Source organism: Telmatherina bonti (assembly GCF_933228915.1).
Source record: "Telmatherina bonti genome assembly, chromosome: 17".
Lineage (NCBI taxonomy): Eukaryota > Metazoa > Chordata > Actinopteri > Atheriniformes > Telmatherinidae > Telmatherina > Telmatherina bonti.
Genome location: NC_136615.1, coordinates 8,884,172 through 8,902,993, shown reverse-complemented (window position 1 = coordinate 8,902,993; position 18,822 = coordinate 8,884,172). Strand labels below are relative to the sequence as shown.

At 42.6% G+C, this 18,822-nt stretch overlaps 2 protein-coding genes across 2 annotated transcripts in view; one reads left to right on the top strand and one right to left on the bottom strand.

The window, feature by feature from the left end:
* The first annotated feature begins 2,378 nt into the window (after window positions 1-2,378).
* Window positions 2,379-3,489, top strand: cldn5b (claudin 5b). Its single transcript, XM_079256630.1, has one exon. It carries the CDS (start codon window positions 2,455-2,457, stop codon window positions 3,100-3,102), a length of 648 nt encoding a protein of 215 aa, XP_079112756.1. The 5' UTR covers window positions 2,379-2,454; the 3' UTR covers window positions 3,103-3,489.
* Window positions 3,490-11,240: 7,751 nt separating this feature from the next.
* The window catches only part of acads (acyl-CoA dehydrogenase short chain), a 15,977-nt gene continuing 8,395 nt past the window's right edge, over window positions 11,241-18,822 (bottom strand). The window contains exons 7-10 of the mRNA XM_079256626.1: window positions 15,958-16,095; window positions 14,532-14,627; window positions 14,405-14,461; window positions 11,241-13,113 (exon numbers count right to left, since the gene is read on the bottom strand). Of these exons, the coding sequence (XP_079112752.1) occupies window positions 12,961-13,113; window positions 14,405-14,461; window positions 14,532-14,627; window positions 15,958-16,095 (444 nt within the window). The 3' untranslated portion in view covers window positions 11,241-12,960. The remainder of the gene's footprint in view (window positions 13,114-14,404; window positions 14,462-14,531; window positions 14,628-15,957; window positions 16,096-18,822) is intronic.

Genomic DNA, 18,822 nt, shown 5'->3' with positions numbered 1-18,822 from the left:
AGAATCTCTAGTTCCACTTCATCATGATGAGAATCTCTAGTTCCACCTCATCATGATGAGAATCTCTAGTTCCACCTCATCATGATGAGAATCTCCCGTTCCACCTCATCATGATGAGAATCTCTAGTTCCACTTCATCATGATGAGAATCTCTAGTTCCACCTCATCATGATGAGAATCTCCCGTTCCACCTCATCATGATGAGAATCTCTAGTTCCACTTCATCATGATGAGAATCTCTAGTTCCACTTCATCATGATGAGAATCTCTAGTTCCACCTCATCATGATGAGAATCTCTAGTTCCACTTCATCATGATGAGAATCTCTAGTTCCACTTCATCATGATGAGAATCTCTAGTTCCACCTCATCATGATGAGAATCTCTAGTTCCACCTCATCATGATGAGAATCTCTAGTTCCACCTCATCATGATGAGAATCTCCCGTTCCACCTCATCATGATGAGAATCTCTAGTTCCACTTCATCATGATGAGAATCTCTAGTTCCACTTCATCATGATGAGAATCTCTAGTTCCACTTCATCATGATGAGAATCTCTAGTTCCACCTCATCATGATGAGAATCTCTAGTTCCACCTCATCATGATGAGAATCTCTAGTTCCACCTCATCATGATGAGAATCTCCCGTTCCACCTCATCATGATGAGAATCTCTAGTTCCACTTCATCATGATGAGAATCTCTAGTTCCACCTCATCATGATGAGAATCTCCCGTTCCACCTCATCATGATGAGAATCTCCCGTTCCACCTCATCATGATGAGAATCTCCCGTTCCACCTCATCATGATGAGAATCTCCCGTTCCACCTCATCATGATGAGAATCTCCCGTTCCACCACATCATGATGAGAATCTCCCGTTCCACATCATCATGATGAGAATCTCCCGTTCCACCACATCACCATGAGAATCTCCCGTTCCACCACATCATGATGAGAATCTCCCGTTCCACCTCATCACCATGAGAATCTCCCGTTCCACCACATCATGATGAGAATCTCCCGTTCCACCACATCATGATGAGAATCTCCCGTTCCACCTCATCACCATGAGAATCTCCCGTTCCACCACATCACCATGAGAATCTCCCGTTCCACCACATCATGATGAGAATCTCCCGTTCCACCACATCATGATGAGAATCTCCCGTTCCACCTCATCACCATGAGAATCTCCCGTTCCACCTCGTCATGATGAGAATCTCCCGTTCCACCACATCACCATGAGAATCTCCCGTTCCACCACATCATGATGAGAATCTCCCGTTCCACCTCATCACCATGAGAATCTCCCGTTCCACCACATCATGATGAGAATCTCCCGTTCCACCACATCATGATGAGAATCTCCCGTTCCACCTCATCACCATGAGAATCTCCCGTTCCACCTCGTCATGATGAGAATCTCCCGTTCCACCTTATCACCATGAGAATCTCCCGTTCCACCTCATCATGATGAGAATCTCCCGTTCCACCTCATCATGATGAGAATCTCCCGTTCCACCTCATTATGATGAGAATCTCCCGTTCCACCTCATCATGATGAGAATCTCCCGTTCCACCTCATCATGATGAGAATCTCCCGTTCCACCTCATCATGATGAGAATCTCCCGTTCCACCTCATCATGATGAGAATCTCCATTTCCACCTCATCCCAAAGCTGCTCTGCTGGGTGTAGATCTGGTGACTGTGGAGGCTGCTGGAAGTTTCCATCAGAAGATGCTACACTGTGCTCAGAAAGGGATGGACATGGTCAGCAGCAGGACTCAGGTAGGCTGTGGAGGTTAAACCAGGTCATGTTGGTACTAAGGGGACCAAAGTGGGACTACAAGGCTTCAAGATTGGACACGTTGTGTTTTTAAAGATGACATTCTTATCTGGTTGGAACCAGTGCTGATCTGACTTCATCTACAACCAGTCTGTTTTCTCCTCAACCAGACAGTCTGGTCCAGACTTGCTGGATGTTTTCTTCAGACCTTCTATGGAAACCCTACAGATTGTGCTGGCACAGGTTGTGCGTGAAAATTCCAGTAAGCACTCAGACCAACAACATGCCACGTTCAAAGTCACTTAAAACACAAAACACAAAAAAAAAAAAAAAAAAAAAAAAAAGAAGTCAAATTTATGCTTCCTCGTGGAGCCAGAAGCTGCCCTGCTCTGAATTACAGGAAGGCACCGCACACGCTGCTCCTGCTCTAACTGGCTAACACTCCCACGCAATTGTGCGGGAGGGGATGCTATTCCACCACTGTGATTGGCTGGCTTAAGAACGCATTCGCCGCTGATTGGCTCAAAGTTTGACTGTTTTTCTGTGACAAACGTGGAGCCGCGCGCGGAGCGCACAGAGTCGGCGATCAGACAGCTGAGCGCGGAGACCAGCGCGAGGACACCTCATTTCACATCGCATTAGCAGAGCACCGAGGAGCAGAGCCATGTTTGCTGAGTGTTTGGAGTTTCTGGGCTTGACGCTGTGCGTCACCGGCACGCTGCTGGTCGTCGTCGCGTGCGGACTGCCCATGTGGAAGGTGAGCGCGTTCATCGACGCCAACATCATGGTGGCTCAGAACTTCTGGGAAGGTCTGTGGATGTCCTGCGTGGTGCAAAGCACGGGCCAGATGCAGTGCAAACTCCACGACTCGGTGCTGGCCTTGACGCAGGACCTGCAGACGGCCCGCGCGCTCACGGTCGTCGCCGCCGTGCTGGGCGTCGTGGCGCTGGCGGTGACGGTGGCCGGAGCGCAGTGCACCAACTGCATCAAGGATGAGCGCGTGAAAGCGACGGTGGTGAGAGCCGGCGCGGTGATCTACATCATCAGCGGGCTCTTCATGCTCGTGCCGCTCTGCTGGATGGCCAACAACATCATCGCGGACTTCCACAACCCGGACGTGCTTTCAGCCAGGAAGAGGGAGATCGGAGCGGCCATCTACACCGGCTGGGGCGCGACGGCGCTGCTGCTGCTGGGGGGCGCGCTGCTCTGCTGCTCCCTCACCCGCGCAGCCAGAGACACGTACCCCATCAAATACGCGCCCACCAAGGCGCTGACAGCCAGCGGAGACTTCGACAAGAAGAACTATGTCTAAACAGAGACTCTGCCTCCAGACTGGGCTCGTGCTTTGTGGATTTTTTGCGTCTCCACAGACGCTGTTCGCGCGCCGGTGGATCTGAAGCTCGTGAACACACGCACCCACGCGCATGTCTGTAAAAAAAACCATATGTGCAACTGTCACTGAACAGAATGTAAATGTTTGGCTTTTATTGATGCTCATAAAGGAGCTTAATCCAGTTTTTGAGCATTGCAGCACCTCAGGAGCAAATTGAGCTGCGCGCGCGTTAGAGAGGCCCACGCGGGTTTTGTCGACGTGTTTCTGTGCAGGCTTCACTGTGGATTTATTCTGAAGCTTGTCAGCTTTGTTCCCTCAGTGAAGTCTGTCAGACCGAGGCAGAAGGTTTGCATGTGAACGGACGTGTACAGTGTTTTGTATTTCTTATTTTTTTTGGAGAATTTTATTCTAATAAACACAAAAAACTGCACTAAACTGTTTGTATTTGTTCTTTATGTCCTTATAAAATCATCATAATATAAGTGTCAGTTATATCAATCAATTAATTAATAAGAAGAATTTTATTAAAGATTTTAAATTGCAAGTTTTCACTGTTTAATAAGTTCTGTTTGATTAAGTTATGTGGATAAACTTATAAAATTTTGTGAAAACTGCATGTTAATCTGTCAGATAAAAATTTATAACAAATAAGACTTTTCATGTTCTTTAGAGTATTTTCTCATATTTTCTACTGAGCTCTGGTGTTTAATGGCATTTATAAGGTTTAAGATGCTCTGATTAAACAGGAATTAGTGGGTTTTAAGCAAGTCTGGGAAAAATCCACACAGGCAAAATCTGTAAAATAAAATCATTTATGCAGAGTCCAAATCTGTAAAATTATTATGTGAGCAAAATTAAATGGAAACTAACTTGTTTTAATTCCACAAATTAGACAAAACTCTAAAAAGATGCTTAATTGAATAAAACGTGGAGGAGCTGCATGAATGTGTGTCACGGGGACGTCTTTTAGTAAAACACATGAGGTTATTAATGGGGAAAGAGGGTGGACAAAAACTTTTTTTTCCTTTTTTGGATATTCATTTTGTTTTCCTGTTTTTATTTATTCTCTATGTTAAAATAAAACTTCCAATAGAAGTCAGTTCAATCAGTAAAGGCAGAAAAGTCCTGGACACCAAACGAGGTGTTTCTGCAGCTCTTCAGTGGAAATAAGAACCTCCTCATGTGGCAGCGACGACATTCCTCTGTTAGGATCATTTATTTCCTTTAATCCCTAGAAGTTGAGACATTGTGTGAAATGTAATTTAAAAAACTCACTGACATGAATTTAAAATCTCAAACTCATATTTTATCTCCAATAGAACATAAAAGATTAAAAGAAAGTTTTCGGTGTTTAACTTTATAAGATTTAGTCGTCTTAAGTCCTGCCTGTTTCCTCTTTTATTTTGAAGTTTTTTCTTCTGTTCTGTGTTGCTTTCTGCTTCCTGTTCATTAATGCATCTTGTTTGATTGGCTCATTTGCTTCACCTGCTTCCTGTCAGTTCACCTGTGTTTAAACACCTTGCTTTCATTTATCCCACACCAGTTCGCTGTCGTGTTTCTGTGACAATCATAGCCATATTTTAGAGCTAAATAAACTGGGTTTTTTGCTGTATGACCATGTGTCCAACCTTCATTACTAAGTAAAGGATTTACCGAGGCACCTCTGGAAAGAGAATCTGAAATCCAGCTGAAACCTTTGTGTTTCTGCTGTTTGTTTCCATCTGACACTATCTGTCCAATAAAAAAAGGTCAAACACACCTTTCACTTTGGTTAAAGCAGCATCGTTAAAATAAGCTTCTGCAATATCACAAGGTTCATTTCCATCCAGTGTTGCGTTAATTTTTTCCAACATCTTGTCGTGATGACGAGAGTCTGATCACAGCATCAAAAGTTCTCCAGGTGGTTCTGGTCTGGACTCTGTGGAGGCCATTCAATGTGTGAAAATGATGTTTCCTGTTCTCTGAACCACTGTTTCACAATCCAAACCCCATAAATCCTGGCATTGTTATCCCAGAAATGGCCATGTTTGTTTGTTTATGAAGGATCTGCATTAGCTTTTGCATAGCAGCAGCTATTCCTCCTGGAGTTTGCACAGTTTACAGGGCGACAAAAACATCCGTTCACGCGACTCCCACCATAACAAACATCATCATGTATATCTACTGTTAATTAAACATTAACAATTAGCACAATTTAAATAAATAAGACACAAAAATAAAACTTGACAAGCACTGACTGAATCTATGATAATGTTACAAAATGACTGAACATTAAAAAATAGAATAAAATTAAAATAATTGTTAGAAAATATCAAGAAACCTGCTGATTCGGTATGTTGTTGAACCTGCACCTGACTATGCAGCAACTCCAGATCATAGACGGCCCGTCAGGCTTGTACAGGAGACACTATGCATGTCTGCGTCACTTCATCTGCCTCTCTTCTTACCCTGATGCTCCATCCCTCTGGAACAGGTTCAGTCTGGACTTATCAGACAACATGACCTTCTTCCTCCAGAGTCCAGTCTTTTTGCTCCTCAGCACTTTGACGCCTTTTTTTTTTTTCCTCCGGTTCTCCTCTCTGATCAGTGGTTTTCTTCAGGCTGTTCAGTTCTTTGAGTTCCTTCACACTGTTCATGTGGAAATGTTCTTACTTTCACAGCTAAATACAGTCCTGAGTTCTACTGTTGTTTTTCTTCCATCTGATTTCACCGTAAGTTTAAATGATCACCTTTATTCAGGATGTTTTTCTGACCACATTTCTTCTTGGAAGACGATGCTTCACTGCTCTTCCAGTGTTTAATAATACTTCTTAACTCATCTTCAGTAGTTTCTGCATCTCCTTAGATATTTTCTCTGCTGGATGACGATGATTTCACTCTTCTGAAACGATTCTATCTTATCTACTCCTCAGAATTTGTCTTCTGTTGTGGTTGTTTAAGAAAACTACATCAGACAATGTTAAATAACTTATCACAGTTATTATCAGTAATTATCCAAAATGAGACACTGACCTGTTTGTTTAGGAAGCTGAAAAAGCTTAACAACATTACAGTTCGGTTGCCATCATTGTCTGAACAATCAGTGTTAAATCAGTTGTTCGCAGATTTTCATGACAGATTTTATGTTTGATAGTAAAAAAGAATATCGTAATCAAGTTTAAAGAGAAATGTGATGTATGAAGGATTTATTTTACATATAGTCTGGAAATAATAGGAAGTTAATTAGATGAATAAGGTGCATTAAATGACGTGAAAATAATCAGGTAATAGTTCGACCTGCCCCAACAATCCTCTGCTATCGGCAGGATCAGCACAATCAGCAGCTCCAGCGTCAGGAAGTTTGGCTCAGATCTGGAGCCGTCGAGCAATCAGAGTCTTCACGTGAACCAACAGAGTGGAAGAGCGTTCATGTGCACGCGCGCACACACACACACACACACACACACGATTCATTCAAACTGGGCTGTGATTTGCCTTCACACACACACACACAGGAGGATTCTGAGCCATTAGAGTTGCTGGTTTGTTTGTGCATTTTTGTTTGGAACAAAGAAAACACAATCAGATCCAACAGACTGGAAATCATTTAAGGCTCCAATCAAATGACTAAAACTCCCCTTCTGATGGATTATTTCAAGTAGTCCTGGGAAAATTTAAGTGTTAAATTTAATATAATGAACTGCTCATCTCCATTAGCCGTCCCCTTATCGTGGTGGAGGGGTTTGTGCGTCCCGAAGATCCTAGCAGCTATGTTGTCGGGGGCTTTATACCCCTGGTAGGGTCACCGATGGCAAACAGGTGTCTAGGGGAGGGACCAGACCAAGCACGGCTCATCGACCCCTACGATGACGACAAACCTGGGCATAAATCAAATCATATCAAATCAAACTTTATTTCTTGCGCACTTTTCATGCCACGGGCAACACAAAGTGCTTTGCAGGATAAAATCAAGTCATAAGGATTAAAACAAACAGTGGATAAAAAGGCATTTAAAAACAATAGACACAAGATCTTTCCACACACTCTCACACACACACACAAGGACATAGAGCAAAGAACCCCCCCACATTCCCCGAAAAACATCATTCCCTGAATACTGTCTCTTTAACTGAATTCTGGTTAATAAAACAACTAAAAACATTCAGTAAGTGATAAAAATTCTGACTTGGTGCTGATGTGAGGAGACAATACCTCGGGATCCATCCACACCAGGAGCCAGTCCCCCGCATGCTCATAGGGGCCGTTGCCACAGCAACCGCACAACTCCCAGGCAGCAAAGGGGCCACCCCGCAGCCGTGAAGCTGCAGTGCTGGACCCCGCGCCACCCAAACAGCAGCGGTCGCCATGACAACAGCCCCCAGACCAAACAGGCAGGGCCCCCAGCGTGCCGGATCCCCATAAGGAAAACACTGGAGTTAAAACCAGAAGATGAATAACCTTAAGAAGCAGTAAGAAATAAGAGCAACAATAAAAGAAAATATACATATATACATATACATATATATATATATATATATATATATATATATATATATATATATATATATATATATATATAGAAGGACTTTACAATAATGTATTAAAAATAAGAAATCTAATAAAACAGTTTAAAAATAAATAAATTAATAAATGAAGTAAATTAAGATAGGTAGATAAAGTAAAATAAAATTCAGTTAAATGCTAAGCTAAAAAGGTGTGTCTTGAGCCTCTTCTTAAAAACATCAACAGTCTCCGCGGCCCTGAATGTTCCCTTGCCCGGACGCGGGTTACCGGGACCCCCCTCTGGAGCCAGGCCTAGAGGTGGGGTACGAGAGCGAGCGTCTGGTGGCCGGGCCTTCGCTCATGGGGCCCGGTCGGGCTCAGCCCGAAAGGGTTACATGGGCCCCACCTCCCGTGGGCTCACCATCTGCGGGAGGAGCCGTGGGGGTCGGGTGCAATGTGAGCTGGGCGGCAGCAGGGGTCGGGGACCCTGGCGGTCCGATCCCCGGCTGCAGAAGCTGGCTCTAGGGACGTGGAATGTCACCTCTCTGGTGGGGAAGGAGCCTGAGCTTGTGCGCGAGGTTGAGCGGTTCCAGCTAGATATAGTTGGACTCACCTCGACGCATGGCTTGGGCTCTGGAACCAGTACCCTCGAAAGGGGCTGGACCTTCTTCCACTCTGGAGTTGCTCATGGTGAGAGGCGCCGAGCAGGTGTGGGCATTCTCACCAGCCCCCAGCTTGGTGCCTGCACGTTGGGGTTTACCCCGGTGGATGAAAGGGTAGTTCCCCTCCGCCTCCTGGTGGGGGGACGGGTCCTGACTGTTGTCTGTGCTTATGCACCGAACAGCAGTTCAGAGTACCCACCCTTTCTGGAGTCCTTGGAGGGAGTGCTGGAGGGTGCTCCTTCTGGGGACTCCATAGTTCTGCTGGGGGACTTCAATGCTCACGTGGGCAATGACAGTGAGACCTGGAGGGGAGTGATTGGGAGGCATGGTCCCCCCCCTCTGAACCCAAATGGTGTTTTGTTATTGGACTTCTGTGCTCGTCATGGATTGTCCATAACGAACACCATGTTCCAACATAAGAGTGTCCATATGTACACCTGGTATCAGGATTCCCTGGGCCGCAGTTCGATGATCGATTTTGTAGTCATATCGTCAGACCTGCGGCCACATGCCTTGGACACTCGGGTGAAGAGGGGGGCGGAGCTGTCAACTGATCACCACCTGGTGGTGAGTTGGCTCAGATGTTGGGGGAGGAAGCCGGTCAGATCTGGCAGGCCCAAACGTGTTGTGAGGGTCTGCTGGGAACGTCTGGCTGAGTCCTCTGTCAGAGCGAGGTTCAACTCCCACCTTCAGCAGAGCTTCAACCATGTCCCGAGTGAGGCGGGGGACATTGAGTCCGAATGGGCTGTGTTCCATGCCTCTATTGCTGAGGCGGCCAGCCGGAGCTGTGGCTGTAAGGTAGTTGGTGGACACCAGCAGTGAGGGATGCCGTCAAGCTGAAGAAGGAGTCCTATCGGGCCTTCTTGGCCTGTGGGACTCTGGAGGCAGCTGATGGGTACCGGCGGGCTAAGCGGCATGCAGCTTCGGCTGTTGACAAGGCAAAAACTCAGGCATGGGAGGAGTTCGGCGAGACCATGGAGAAAGACTTCCGGACGGCTTCGAGGAGATTCTGGTCCACCATCCGGCGGCTGAGGAGGGGGAAGCAGTGCTCCATCCCTGGTGAGGTGTTCCAGGCACGTCCCTCTGGGAGGAGACCCCGGGGAAGACCCAGGACACGCTGGAGGGATTATATCTCTCAGCTGGCCTGGGAACGCCTCGGGATCCCCCCGCAGAGTTGGCAAATGTGGCTGGGGAGAGGGAAGTCTGGGCTTCCCTGCTTAGGCTGCTGCTCCCGCGACCCGACCCCGGATAAGTGGCACGAAGACAAGACGAGACGAACTGCTCATCTCATCACAAACAGTAAAATGAAGCTGAAACTTTTTACATCTGAGGTTTTATGTTTAAAGACATAAAAAACGTCTTCACCAGGTCTTCAGGTGATGTAAAACAACCTCAAAAATCCATCTTTTCTGCTTCCATTAGACTTTAAAAGGCTCAGTAGCAACGTGGTTCTGTTTGTTCTGCAGCATCCAGGTTAACACAACGCCAAGGAGGAAAGACATCCGCAATGATCCCTAAAAAATCAGTCTGGAGAGGATTTTAGGTAAACTTCCAAACTACCTGGAGTCCATCATCCTACAGAAAGATTTACAAGCAGGCAAACATTCAGGGCAGCTGCTGATCCCCAGGCCTCAGTTAGCACGTTTGACGTTAAAGGTTATGACAGTAAAATTAGTAAAAAACAAAACAAAACAAAACACGTTTAGTGTGTGTTGTTTGGAAGTGTTGCGGGAAAAACCCACCACTTAGGTTTGCAAGGTCAACCACAAACCACAATACTTGTTGAGAAATCCAAACACGTCATTCCAACTGTCAAGCACGGTGGTGGTAGGATGATGGTTGGGGGCTTGTGCTGCAGCACCTGGACGCTAGGGGTGGGAAAATCAAATTGAAAAATCGAAAATCTGGATTTTTTTGCTTCACAATTTTAAAATACTTTTTTTTTTTTTTGTTTAAAAAAAAACTTTTTTTTTCCAAATAAATAAAAAATAATCCATTACAAAATTTGTCATTTTTATGTTGTTAATTAATCTTTTAACTTGTCTGCTTGGGCATTATTGCAGCAGAATGAAGGTCTGGCTACTCTGTTGTTTTTCCCAATTGAAATCAAGAAAAATGATGAGCAAAAAAAAAGTTTTAGACATTATTTTTGTTTTTAATCTACAAAAACTTAGCAATATCGAAGAATTCTGAGAATCACAATTAAAATCGAATCGGCACCCAAACAAAATCGGAATCGAAACAAAAGCATATTGTCAGTCCTACTGGACACCTTGCAGTCGTTGAGTAGATGGTAAATTTCTCTGGTTTCAGAATCTCAGAGTGGAAAACTCCTACAATGGCATTTTTAAACAGCTAGACAATTTTGTGAAATCTTTTGTCTTTTTATTTCTTTTTAGGGTTTTATCTTGAGCAACTTTTAATTACATAAGACATTTGCTGTTTTCTCCTTTTAAATGTTCATTTAGTTTTTTTTTTTCCTTTGTGGATTTTATTGGTCGTTCCACTGGACAGCCATGTCTGATGTGTGTCTGTACACAGTTTCCCATCAGTGACTAAATTAATTGAACTTAAAATAGAAGAATCAATGTATTAATTCAGTAAAGTCAAAGTAAATCAAAATTCAGACCTGAATTGCTGTGATGGGACCTGTGGAGAAAAATCAATTGACTGCAAGAACACTGGAAAAAATAGTGAAATTTCTCCCCAACCAGAGCGATGGATAATGTACTTCTGTTTACTCTTCTACATGACTAAGTTCAACCAATAAATAACAGTCTAATATGTTGTGTTCCTGTTTATTTGAGGATAAATTTGCATAATTTTAAGACCTGTTGAAGAACTGATGATTCCAATTATATCCTGATACATGAAACTTTAGGATTAAAGGAGAGTTTACTTTCTTTTACACATTATTTTCTGTGGCCATCGAGGCAGAAAATCAATCAATTCTCTACGGAAGCAGCATTGCAATCATGTTTTTATTATCATCTGAACACAATAAATTACATTAAATATGTACAAGATATTGAGGCACAAAAGGTGTGTGAAGCAGACACACTCCATTTCATCACATAGCCTCTAAAAGTCTACGAAAATTTTCCATAACCCCAAATTGTCCTAATCTCAACAACTGATCTGCAGTCATGAACATTGTGTGGAGTCTGATGTGTGACCACAGTGCAGCGAACACACTATCAGACAGTGTGGAAGGCTGGAGTCCACACCTGACTCAGACAAGCTCTGCACACATTGATCTGAATCAGGTGCGTTTCAGCAGGGACACTTAGAAAACCTGCAGGACACCGGCCCCCTGAGGACCAGGACTGAGGATCCCTGATGTGAAACTGAGTCAACATGAAGGCACCATGTCGCCCCCTGGTGGTGGATCCTCCAAAAGGCGAGCCCAAACAGAAAACAGACTGTGAGGCCGCAGTGCACAAAGAGTTTAACCAAACCAACAAAAACAAAAAACACTTAAACATGTTTTTCTTATAATTTACCACCGAAGCTGGACACATGTTGGCACACGATGATGTAGGCTGTAAAGAAAGTAAAGTCTGTAAGCATGCAGGATTCATTCTGGCCAGCAGGGGGCCCTATAGGTCAGTCTAAACCGGCCTCGAGTCCTGCTAGTGTTTCCCTGCTGCAACACACCTGACTCAAATCAATGTGCGATTAGCAGACTTGTGCAGATTTTGACGTCGAGCTTTGCACATGCCTGATAATTAAGTCTGATGTGTGTCAGGTGTGTTGCAGCAGGGAAACTCCTAACACATGGAGGACCAGAGCTATCCATCCCGATTTAAATCAAACAATTAAATTTTTTAAATAATTTCCTATCTGTTTTGATGCAACTGTTTTAACAGAACACATCAGGCATTTGCATGTGTGTGTGTGTGTGTGTGTGTAAATAAATCAGGCGGATCCAGATCTGAATCGTACGCTACTGTGCAACAGTCTTGTTCGATTCTCGTCGCTTCATACTTCTCTTTTCAGCAACCAAACGATGCTGTAATAGTTTACCGGCCTTAATCAGTTGTTCTCCAGACTTTCTGAAAGGTTTTCTTCAGACATTTTCTGTCCCTTTTACCTATTTTCTGTCCAGTCTTTAACCGTTATCTGACCATTTTCAGGTGTTTAAGTCACTTCATGCTGATCTAATGGCTCAAATGGCACCAAAAGGCTCCTAACTCAAGGGATGAGCCAGTTTTATGTTGACATGAAAACAGATAACTTGATGAGATGACCCAGGACCTTTGAACAGTACTGCATCTGTGAAGAGATCAGTAAACATACAGCTAGCGAGTGCTGAACAGGAAAGTTGAACCTCTGGCACTTTTCTCTTTTTGTTTTTCATTTCATTCTAAGGATTTTCTTCCTATCTTGAATGATTATACAGGCATAATTTTACAAAAAGCTGTTTTTCTTAAGTTTTTTCCTGAGCTTGAACTCAGATGTCAGTTTTTGTCATTTAAAGCGAGTTTAAATCCTGAATTTTCTGATCATGTGAGACAGTGGAGTTCCTGGTGATGTAAATCATCTCACCTCTGACCCCGAGTCGATTTAAAGGCTTGTTACAAATAAAAAAAAAAGGTAAAACTGCAATTTGTTGATGAGCTGAGGTATGATGAAGTTCTTTTTTCTGATGACAGATGTGAGTTAAATGTCCATAGAGCAGATTAAAATGCATCTATAACTGGTATTCCTTCAGTATCTGGCCGGCGATCACCAGTCTCTGGATCTCACTGGTTCCCTCGTAGATCTCTGTGATGCGAGCGTCGCGGTAGTGCCGCTCAGCGGGCATGTCCGTCACGAATCCCATCCCTCCCAGGATCTGGATGGCCTGAAGAGAACATTTTAACATCAGAGACGGTTGTTTAAAATCAGGCATTTTCATTTTCTTGCCTTTTCAGCTGTGTTGACTGAATTTAGCGGACATTTCTCATGAGATTTTCTTTCATTTTATTCTATTTTTATAGATGATTTTAGAATCTCAATCTCAGTTTCTTGAGTTATCTTAAAACGGCAAAGTTGAACTAAAAAGTTTAATTCCAAGGACAAGAAAACACTTAATTAAAAACCATTGTAGATGCCATTTCTGATACACCTGATTTCATTTCATTTGTAACATTTGGAATTGTTCTTTTTATTTATTTATATTTTTTAAATCAGATTTATATCCACATTTTCATTTCCAAAGCAGGCAGAGCATTTTGTAAAAACTATTTTTGAGTTTTTTCATTTAAAAAAAGTTTTTTTGTAATCGTTCAAAACGTTTTTTCAGGCTTTTTCAGACTAATCTATTTAAAACATTAAATACATTAAATACGAAAACATTAACATCTAATGTTAATTAGATGTTAATTAACTGCTATAAAGTGAACTTTATAGCAGTTTTTATAAAGGTGACATTTTTATCCTCAGGATTATTGGGAGAAATTTGTTTCTTTATTATCCAATCAAATAAGTTAGATTTGAAACCAAAAATGATTTTTGTTTCAAGTATGCTTTCTCAAATATATATATATATTTTAATTGGAACCTAATTTGTTTCCATCCCCAAAAAAAAAAAAAAAGTTTGATTCTCACTTTTTTTTTTTTGCTCTCAAAAATAATTTTTGGTTTTAAATCAAACTTATTTGATAGGATAATAAAGAAACTAATTTCTCTCCAAATAGGATCAAATGTGTGAGTCTCTTTAACAAAATTAAATACTGTAGAAAAATCATTTAAAAAGCAGGAAAATCAATTTTGCTACCAATCATACCAATCATACCCCATACCAGGACCAATGAGTGATCGAATACTAACAATAATAGCGACAAACTAATACTGAAATATATATTTATGGTAAATATTTTAGTTTTCTCAACTGTACCATGAAAAATTTGAAATTTATAAACAAATTGGCCTTTAAAGCATTAAAAAATTACAATTTATAATTTGATGTATTTATATTTTAAGATGAAGTCATTTTAAAAATGTACTCAAAGAGGAAATAAATATATCAACATATGGATGGATTTTAAAGCAGTTTTGACCAGAAGACATTTTTGCTCATTAGGAGCCAATGTGTCAGTTTTTTAGGGATCTTTTGAAGGTTATCCTGCTCTTCTCGTTGTTTGTTTGTTTACCTGATGTGAGCAGAAAGTGGCGGCTTCAGACGCTGCCAGTTTGGCCATCGCTGCTTCCTGCAGGAAAAGAGGAGTCGAGTTTAACGTCTGTCATCCTGAAAACATTCAATCTGAGGCGAACGTGTACCTTCGTAAAGGGTTTCTTTGAATCTCGGAGAAGAGCAGCCTTCCAGGTGAGCAGGCGGGCACCTTCTATCGCCACGGCCATGTCGGCCAGCTTGAACTGCATGATGGGAAGACAAAAGAAACAAACTGAACTTAATACTGAAAATCCTCCATGTCTGTTAAAACACAAAACATTTCTTATTTGTTTAGATGTTATTTAATCTTGAACTGCTGTATAATTAGGGGCGTGTCCATGTGATTGACAGGTAACTGATAACTTTAGCCCGCCTCCCTCTGTTAGCGGTTTAGCTCGGTTAGCTCCTAGCTAAAGGCAGCTGGGAGTTTGATAGACGTAAATGATCCACCGCCACGATCAAAGCCCCCCTCCCCCTCTCAGCACATTTTTGTATTTTCCAGAAGCACTGGCACTTTACTTTTTTTATTTACAGTCTCTGTATTTTGTAAGCATTTAAGAGATAGCTAGCGTGTGTAAAACCGTTCACAACCAGAAACCATTGTGATGATAATAATAAAATGATATTTAAATATAATAAACAAGAAAGATTTTGGATTAAATCTTTATTATAAGATATGAAGTGAATAAAAAGAAAACCTAGAGGCTCTGAAATGACATGTACACTGCAAAAACTGAAATCTAAGCAAGATTAAAAATCTTAAATTAAGTATAAATATAAATATAATATATAAATTTATAATATATATAAATATAAATAAATATGCTTATTTTTTAAAGGTAATTCTTAGTTTTTATGCCAGAGAATTCCTCTTGTTTTAAGAGTATTTTTACTTGTTTTGGGAAGTCTTGACAAGCCAAATTTTCTTGTTCAATTGGCAGATAATTTATCTTATTTTAAGCAACATTTACCTCATTTTTTTCTTGTTTTTTGAGGCTGAGTTTTTGCAGTGATAAGACGACATGCCACCTCCGGCTCTCCAAGCATCATGATAAAGCTCCAACTGCACAGCAGGTCTTACTGCTTCCTGTCTGCATGACCAGTCATGTCAGCCAGTAAAAACCAGCAGGAGTAACACTGACATAATGAACATATCAATCAAATCAAAGATACTTTATTCATCCCTGTGGGGGAAATTCAAAGTTCAAGCCAGCTCGTCCGAGGTTTGACATACAGACATGTAACATTAATGACAACAGAAGAATACAGAACCAAGCTAAAGCCCAGTGGGCCTGTTTTCACCGGCGCTGCCTTATAACATAAGAACAGAGATGGGGGGGGGGGGGGGGTATCGAGGGAAAAAAGGTCATGTAACTCTGCTAGATGACGCCGTCCGAAGAGATAGAGAAAAAAAAAACCCTTATACACTTAAGCACAAACTCAAACAACACACACAAAACCACTGATGAGTCACTGTCTGGGTAGGAATATAAAATTTAAACATATCTGTGGTTTAAATTCAGGCTGCTTTACCTGTATGGCCTGCAGCTTGCCGATGGGCGCCCCAAACGCCGTGCGTTTGTGGGCGTAGTCGGCGGCGCAGTCCAGAGACGCCTGAGCGATGCCGAGCGCCTGCGCTGCAATGCCAATCCGGCCGCTGTCCAGGGTTTGCTGCGGGAAAAAGACGACCTGTAAGCCTGAACTGACACATGGAAACATTTACGTTTGCAAACTGGAGGAACAAACTGGTGTTTATTGAATGAGACCACTTAAAATGAGCGTTCCAGTGTGAAATAAACCAGGAGCAAACCGTGTGTGTGTGGGTTGGTGAACAGAAAAATACGACAACACAACCGGCTGGTGAGCCGCATCCAGCAACATCTTCTCAATCTAAAACTCTTCTTATGTTTCCTCTTAGTGGACAGCAGTCTGTCTGCATGTTGGGAGGACAGAGCAGCTGGCCAGAGAAGGTCAGGACACCGACGTCCGTTGTCAAGGCCATTTATCTGGTTTTTTGTTTTTTTAAGCAAAATGGTTGTTACGTAAGTTAAGTTAGTTTTTATATTATATTTTAGTATATTAGGTTAGATTACACAGAAAGACTTTTATTTAAAGTCAGTTATTTAGCTTTTTGATGAGTGTGAGAACGGTGAGGGAAGACAGGTCATTTATGTCACGTCCGGGGGGGGGGGGGGGGGGGGGGGGGGGGGGGGATTATTTGTTGGAAATCAGTGTCAGGTGGTGTGAGACAGGATAAAATGATTTTTTACCACTTTCAGGTGTTTTGTTGGTTTTTATTAACTGGAACAAAATATATAATGATCCACCGTTTTTTTGGTTTTTTTTTGTTAAAAAATAAATTATTTGTACATTTCTAAATGCTTCCCCTTTTATTAGGGTCCGAGCCATACGAAGTATGGCAGGGCCCCATTGTTTTCCAAATGTTTATTAGGGTCCGAGCCATACGAAGTATGGCAAGGCCCCATTGTTTTCCAAATGTTTATTATGGTCCGAGCCATACGAAGTATGGCAGGGCCCCATTGTTTTCCAAATGTTTATTATGGTCCGAGCCATACGAAGTATGGCAGGGCCCCATTGTTTTCCAAATGTTTATTAGGGTCCGAGCCATACGAAGTATGGCAGGGCCCCATTGTTTTCCAAATGTTTATTAGGGTCCGAGCCATACGAAGTATGGCAGGGCCCCATTGTTTTCCAAATGTTTATTAGGGTCCGAGCCATACGAAGTATGGCAGGGCCCCATTGTTTTCCAAATGTTTATTAGGGTCCGAGCCATACGAAGTATGGCAGGGCCCCATTGTTTTCCAAATGTTTATTATGGTCCGAGCCATACGAAGTATGGCAGGGCCCCATTGTTTTCCAAATGTTTATTATGGTCCGAGCCATACGAAGTATGGCAGGGCCCCATTGTTTTCCAAATGTTTATTAGGGTCCGAGCCATACGAAGTATGGCAGGGCCCCATTGTTTTCCAAATGTTTATTAGGGTCCGAGCCATACGAAGTATGGCAGGGCCCCATTGTTTTCCAAATGTTTATTAGGGTCCGAGCCATACGAAGTATGGCAAGGCCCCATTGTTTTCCAAATGTTTATTATTCTCATTCTAAGCACAACTCCCTCAACTTTGACCCCCTTAGACCCCGTGAAAAGTTGCGAAACTTGGCACACACCTCACGTCCGGTGAAAATTTCGATAATTTGGCGTTTGTATGCACGCCAATTAAAAAATGCCTCGACGGCGCCCCCTAGAAAAGCCAAAAATGGCCTCTAGAATGGGGAAAAAAATTTTTAGTTTAACGTAGGACGACGAAATTCGGTACACATGTCTATCACATCAAGACAAGTAAAAAAGTCATTGAAACGCCTGTTCTCATGGCAACGGGCTGTCCGCCATCTTGACGTTTGCCGCCATTTTTTTGCCCGTTTTTGTCAATTTGGGCGCATCGCATTTGAACGAACTAGTCTGAGACGATTCATGCTATTGGCTCCACATTCGCCATGGAGCTTCGTGACAAGATGGGGACCAAAAGTTATTCAAATCTTTTTGATAGGAGAAAGCGTGTTACCGTGGCAACCCATGGAAAAAAGCGTTCTCGCCATGAAACACGGTTCACTCATATCTTCGCAGAAATACATCCGATCGGAACCAAAATTCTGATAATTCATATTTGGTAGGTCCTTCACGCATTGTAATATGTATTGTGGGGGGGGGGGCACATTTTGGGGGGGCCCCTAGGGGCCCAATCGTCTACTTTGACCTAGGGCTACGAAATTCGGCACACATGTGTATCAACCCTAGACAAGCAAAAAACTCAATTAACAACCTGTTACCATGGCAACGGTGTGTCCGCCATCTTGAAAAAAATCCTCCTCGCCATGAAACACGGTTCACTCATATCTTTGCAGAAATATATCCCATTGAAACCAAAATTCCAATAATTCAGATTTGGTAGGTCCTTAATGCATTGTAATATGTATTGTGGGGGGGGGGCACATTTTGGGGGGGCCCCTAGGGGCCTGATCGTGTACTTTGACCTAGGGCTACGAAATTCGGCACACATGTGTATCAACCCTAGACAAGCAAAAAACTCAATCAACAACCTGTTACTATGGCAACGGAGTGTCCGCCATCTTGGAAAAAAAACTTCTCGCCATTAAACACGGTTTGCTTATATCTTTGCACAAATTCATGCGATGTGCACCAAAACTGTAAATATTAATATTTGGTAGGTCCTTAACACATTATAGAATGTATTGTGGGGGGAGCACTTTTTGGGGGGGCCCCAAGGGGCCCGATCGTCTACTTTCATCTCAGGCTACGAAATTCGGCAGACATGTCTAACATCCCACACATGTCTAACATCTATAATGTGTTAAGGACCT